The sequence below is a fragment of the Hakea prostrata genome, chromosome 8, assembly GCF_041222555.1.
Source record: "Hakea prostrata isolate BN-2017 chromosome 8, UWA_Hpros_2, whole genome shotgun sequence".
In the NCBI taxonomy this organism is placed as follows: domain Eukaryota; kingdom Viridiplantae; phylum Streptophyta; class Magnoliopsida; order Proteales; family Proteaceae; genus Hakea; species Hakea prostrata.
Genome location: NC_142607.1, coordinates 43,899,813 through 43,906,264, shown reverse-complemented (window position 1 = coordinate 43,906,264; position 6,452 = coordinate 43,899,813). Strand labels below are relative to the sequence as shown.

The following is a 6,452-nucleotide window of genomic DNA, read 5'->3' as shown; positions in this document are numbered from 1 at the left end:
TCGACAAAAATAAGTAATGTTGAATTTTACAGCCCAAAATAAAAAGAAGAAAAAGAAAATTTTGAAGTTTCGAGTCCATCTCTGTCAATCCTCAAGGCTTCCATTTAATAAAGCAGGAATTTTAAAACTTCCCGTTGACCTTGACCTCCCTAAATACGTATTTCTTTGGTAGGAACTAAAATACCAAATACGTATTTCATATCATTAAATGGTCCCAACTATTTCTTGTATTCTCACGATCGTAACCGTTGGATCAATTATTAGGACAACTCATTATCCCGTGAGAATTACGAGAAATTGACTATTCAAAATTGTGGTCAATGCTTCAACGCCATTTTTCACAGAGACCCAAGCAGACAAAAAAGAAAGTAAATTGCTGAGGCACGAGAAGTAATAAAAGCTGAAGTAATGATTTGAAGAAGGAAAGGCAAATGAAAAAGAGAAATCTGAGATTCAAAATTCTGAAAAGATGGAACTTTGAAAGACCTGGGATCGGTTGTTGATGCTTCAGGAGAGTTTGTGAGTGTTTCGGGGGTTCTTCACTGAAGTCAAGGGGAGGGAAGATGTTTGGGTGGTAGGATTTGGTGAACGGTTATTTGGGGCTTCGGTCATCTATCCCATCTGCAATTTTCATTGGTGGGGAAATAGATAATAGAGGTTTCAGTCTTCGTTTTTTTCATTGAAATTACGTAAACATCGGTGTTAGTTTTGATTTGGTGAAGTCGTTTCCGTGTTTTTTCAAGGAACCCAGAGGAGAAATTTCGCTTTGATAGTTTGTTGATGCTGAGTTTATCATTTAATAAAATTGAGATGAGAATTTGGGACTTGGGTTCTGCTTTAAGTTGGAATGGGAATGAAGGATTTGAAGAAATTTACAGTTTGGTCTAATTTCATCTCTCCCTTTGGTTTCTGGATTCGGAGGTGATGAGGATGGAGGAAAATGCGGCGGCCTTCGACACTGTTCTAAATTCCATACAGGCTTTAGGTAGGGGTTTTGATGTGAACTTCGATAATAGACTGCTTTACTGCAAAGGGGTTGCAGGTTCTACTGTAGTTGAGGTGGATGAAGAATACCTAAAGGATCTGGTTGTAGATGAGGATCTGGTTGTGCCTAATGTTTCTAGAGACATCAAGTGCTCTCTGGAACCCAGTGAACGTCGGAGTTCGGGAGTTTGCGGCTACGATGAGGTCAGTATCTAATCTTTCTTATTGTTTACTTCACCTCACTTTTCATGCGGCCTTCGTAGTCTCAGGGTTGTTGATGGTGATCCAAACTGCTGAGTTGAAACATTAGTTTCTTGGATATGGTTTAGAGGATTTGCAGGAGACACATGAAAAATATAATTATAGTGTGATGTTCCTATGTTTATCTACGTAATAATTTATGGCAGCCGAGAATTTCCTTCGGATGGACACGAAATTATTGTTAGATCTAAAGTAGCTTCTAGCATTTCTCAGCCTATAAGGCCCAGATATGGATATGAAGTTGTAACAAACATAAGCACATAGTTCGTCGTTTCATGGAACCCGGGTTGCCAGTGATTGAGGCATAGTAACATATTTCATATTCTGAAGCTAAACTTACCGAACCTTTTGTCAAGTCTTTAAGAAGTATCCGGAAAAGCTTAGAACACCATTTCTAATATTTGTTTTAATAAAAAAAAGGTCATATCCACTAGGATACAAAGCCCAGAAATTTTTTACCAAAGAAAGAAAAGCCCAGAAAATTGTTTTTGAGGACAGTCTATATAATATTGAGTACCGGTATTTACATCATATGGTGTCGTCGTTTAAATTGTTTAGATGTAACTGATATGTGGATTCTTTCCACTGCTAAATGTTATTCTCATATTATTCTGTTGATTTTCAACTGCAGATGGTGGAATATTTTAATAAAAGGTCTCTTCTTTGTGGAAATATACCACTTGGGATCTTTAATTCTGTATTCAGCTTTACTGGTTCCAAGCAGATTGATGCTGCTTCTACAAAAAGCCTTGCTGTGGATGGAATCTACATCCCTCTTTGCAAGGTCCAGCTCATAAAGTCCCCTTTAGTGCTGAAGGAAAATGTCAAGCAAGCAATCCCATCTTCATGGGACCCACCAGCCTTGGCAAGGTATTAGGAAAATGTTTAGCTTGTCCATAAGGAAAACATTCTTAGCTAGATATACCATTTCCCTTAAGATTAATTTTTACACTGTGCCAGATTCATCGAGAACTTTGGGACACATATCATTACATCTGTTACTGTTGGTGGCAAGGATGTGATCTATGTCAAGCAGCATCAGTCCTCACCTTTGTCGACCATGGAGATGAAAAAGTATGTTAAGGATATTGGAGATCAAAGGTTCTCTGATTCTGAGAGCCATACGACTTCAGGTCCAATAAAATTGAAGGATAAGGCTAGTGTCTCAGATAAAATTTTCACCCCTATACTTCCATATGAGTGTGTTTATATGGTTTTCTTCTGCATTTCCTTTGAGTTGAAAAAATACTGTTTTATTTCCTGGATTTGCAGGGTGTGGACCCAGGTTTATTCAATGGCCAAGGGATATACCCTCAACCACCTAGTGCTCCTTACCTCTCTGGAAAAGAAGTATGGAACTACCTATATGTTTTAAACATGCTTATGTGCAAATTTTCTTTTATATATTGCTGATGTTTAAGTGCATGTTTGGTGCACCATTCATTTTAAACTGTTCTAGCAGACCCTTTGTCTATCCTTAAGCATATTTTCAATGGATTTTTTTTCTTCTATTTTTCATTTGGTGTTCCTCCATTCTTTTGATCTTTGATTGTGTTTGCATCTTTTTTTCCTAACTCTGTATAAAATAACTAGTGTTGACATGGGTGCAATTCCATTCCACTTAATCTTCCATCTAATTTTGCTTCAGTTGAAGATGACTTAGTTGAAATTCTCTTCTCATTTGCCCAAGGAGTTTTACAATCATTTGGATCTCAAGAAAATAATACCTTAGAATGGACGGCTAAACCCCACTAGGTTTAATACTGTCTTGGAACTTGAGTTGACTCACTTTATGGAAACCAAATGGATTAGCACTTTGAGCAAATCCACTTCTGGACCAGTAGAAAGATATCAATGCTACAGTTATAAGAAAATATGGAGAAATGCAATTCCCAGTAATAGTTCAAACAAGATTTACTTTCAATGTGGATGATAATGCTTAGGTTTGTGAAAGGGTTAGTAAGTGATCTGTTAAGTGGTTAATGTATGACCTGTGATGTGGCTTTTTTTTTGGGATGGGGGTTGGGGATCAATTTTGCTTGATGCTCATCCAATCCAAAATTGCCAACACCTCATCTCTCTTCAATTTGCTGATATCATGGTCTTCTCTATAGCTTTCCACTCTTCCATCTCCTCCATCCTCTCCTCCCTCTCTAGTCTTCGAGTTAACTTGGATAAATTTTATCTTCTTTTTGGGTGGTGTTTTTGGACACCATTGGAGATTCTCTCCTGCACTTCATGGACTTCTCTCTTTATTGCCTCTCCTTTACCTGCCTTGGGCGGCCATCATTCCTGGCAGACTCACCAACCACCACTAGTCCCTCATGCTTGACCAAATTCCCAGAAAACTAACTCTGGAAAGGTAAGCTTCTCTCTATTGGTAGGACTATCCTGATTAGATCCATCCTCCGATCCTCCTACCTCTACTAAGGAGGCATCTTCTCTATTCCTAAAGCCATGACTTGCCATGGAAGCTCTTTTTTGTGCCTTCCTTTGGAAAGACCAAGAATCCTCCTGCTTCCTCCACCCTATTAGCTGGTCCTCTGCTTGCCTCCCAAAAGCTAAAGGTGGCCTTGGATTTCGTAGGATACATGATTACAACATTTTCAACCTACTAAAACTCATCTGGAAGATCTCCACCAAGCACAACTCTATTTGGGTTCATTCGTACTTGCTTTCCATTTGGATGTTCACCTTCCCTTTAACCAAGGTTTAAAGTATCGGTATTGAGTATCATAGTGGTCAAGTGATTTTAAGAGACATATCTTCCCGTATTGAGTATTGTATTGTACTGAACAATGTATTTTAGTGCAATTCAATTGAGAGTCGTATTAAGATGTATCGTATTGGTTGTGTCCAATGCGGATATGTATTGGCTTGTATCGTATCATATCATGGGATACTTTAAACCTTGCCTATAACCCATCTTGAATTTTCTTAAGAAGCTCTTCATTCTTAGGCCTTTAGCTATCTCTGTCACTTCCACTTAGATCATGGATGGTTCCTCTACTCTCTTATGGTTTGACCCTTGACATCATTAGGGCATCCTCTACAACCTCTTAGGACCTAACCAGGTTTATGCATCCCGCATTCCAAAACTCACCTTGCTGTCTAAATTCGTCTGTAACAACTCGTGGAATCTCCCATCCTCTTCCTTGCTAAACCTGAGTCTCACTTATGTATGGTTCAACCTTATCCCTCCCCTACCACCCATCCCACATGCTTGCATGATCTAGCACCCCATCCCTTTGGCATCTTCTCCAACTCCTCTACTTAGGACCTACGCCAAACGCCAAGCCAATCTTTCTTTTGGTATCCCCTAGTTTGGTTCAAAGGCCATATTCCTTGCCATGCATGTTTGGGGAGCTTTAACCTCTACCTTCCCACCTAGGGCTTTTCTCATCCATATGCACCTCTCTATCAACCCCAACTGTATCCTCGATGGAATAGTCCTAAAGATGTTAACCATCTCTTTTAGTCCGCCCCTTCTCTAATTCTCCCGCTTCTTATAGAGGAAAGGCATCGCCTCCATTCGACCACATTCTAGGCAGTCCTTTGGGTTCTACAAGATTTTTTTTTTGTTGTTGTTGTTGATAGAAGCTAGGATCTACAAGAATTGGTTACGGCTTTTAAGATCCTTCTCTAGCACCAGTATTTGTGATTTGTTGTCAAGCTGGTCTTCGGTGCTATGGTCTCTCACTTATGGTGGGAGCGGAACCATAGGAGATCGACTTCCAGTTCCAGATCTCTAGACTTGATTTGGGAAGCCATCTGCTTTGATGTTTCTGCTAAGCTATAGGCTCCCCCATCCCCCCATCCCCTTGTTTTGGGCCCCAAGGAATAGACTAATTGTTGTTACCTGGGGTCTAGGTTCTTCCTTACAGTCACATAGTCGGTTTAACCTACCCCCTTTTTTTGTATATCCTCTCTTTTCCCTCTCGGGGCTTTAGCAATGAATTCTTTGTTCCAGAATAAAAATTCTCTTGATGTAGGCCAAGAAGTGGGTTGATCGGTTGGTCAATGAGGCTCAAAAGGGGGTCCTAAAAGGTTACGTAAAGCCTTGTGCTAACTATCCTGCTAGCATTAGTGTTAGATTCATGTTAAGTGTTTTTATCAGTGTTTGATTCAAAGTAAAGTATGTCTATCAGAAAGGAATATGACATAAGGAAATTTAACACTAGAATGTGCCTTAGAAAAGCAACCTTTGGGTTGAATTATTTTCATTTTTTCTTTAAGGTTTTAAGCTTGGAATTAATTAAGTAGCTGTCAAAGAAAATAAAAATGAACAGGAGGAGTTTCCAACCCACCGTGGTGGCCCAACCCCATCAAAAAAGGGGGGAAAAGAAAGAGGGACGTGAAAACATATGTATCAAGGTTTAAAGCTATATTGCAATTGATGGGACGTATGAGCGAAGTAGAGAAGTTTGACTAATTAGGGGGAGAAAAAGGAAATTTTAGTGGATTGATGAGAGAAAAAGGGGGAGGGGGATGTACATGGATATTATGAATTTTTTTTCTTAATGATTGTAGTTTGTGATTTAATTGCCAGATCTTGAAGTCTTGCAGTGGAAAAGGAAAAAGAATGGCACCTTGTATAATCTTTTCTGAAAAACAAGAGCTCATTGTTTTTCAACAAAATTCAAAGAAGGCTAACAATTCCGTTTTAAAAATGAAACAAATATGCCAAACTCTGAGTAATTTTGTTGCTAGTGTCATTGAAATGGAAAATTCTTTTTTTTTTTGGGTGAATACAAATATGTTAAACTGCAAGGGAAAGGAATGTGTAGAGAGACCAGCCTTCGAGAGGGAGGCCGGAAAACACAATCAAGACCCCAGTAACAACGAGCCTGTTCCTTGGGGTATCCTCAACAGGGGGTGGGGGGAAGATAGAAACCTAAAGGAGACATCAAAGTAGATGCCTTTCCAAATCATGTCCAAGGAGTGAGATGGGAGTCCATCTCCTTAGGTTATTCTCCCACCACAGATGGTGGATGGTGGCAACAAAGACTAGCTTACCAACGCGATCACAGATAGAAGAGCCTGAATAAGTTCACAAGATCCAAGACCAATCTTGAGCAAAGCTGTGAGAGCGCCGCGAATGGGGCCAAATGGAGGCAAGAAATTTCTTCCATGGAGTACTAGCAAAAGGGCAAGTGAAGAAAAGGTGGTTAAGGTCCTCTAAACCATTCAAACAAAGGATATAGTTA

The 6,452-nt window shown here is 39.5% G+C and overlaps 1 protein-coding gene across 1 annotated transcript in view; it reads left to right on the top strand.

Annotated features, from left to right (window-relative positions):
* Positions 1 to 353: 353 nt before the first annotated feature.
* Positions 354 to 6,452, top strand: part of LOC149008053 (MACPF domain-containing protein CAD1-like) — a 29,605-nt gene continuing 23,506 nt past the window's right edge. Inside the window, exons 1-4 of the mRNA XM_089166550.1 lie at positions 354 to 1,188; positions 1,877 to 2,115; positions 2,206 to 2,401; positions 2,518 to 2,595. Of these exons, the coding sequence (XP_089022676.1) occupies positions 925 to 1,188; positions 1,877 to 2,115; positions 2,206 to 2,401; positions 2,518 to 2,595 (777 nt within the window). The 5' untranslated portion in view covers positions 354 to 924. The remainder of the gene's footprint in view (positions 1,189 to 1,876; positions 2,116 to 2,205; positions 2,402 to 2,517; positions 2,596 to 6,452) is intronic.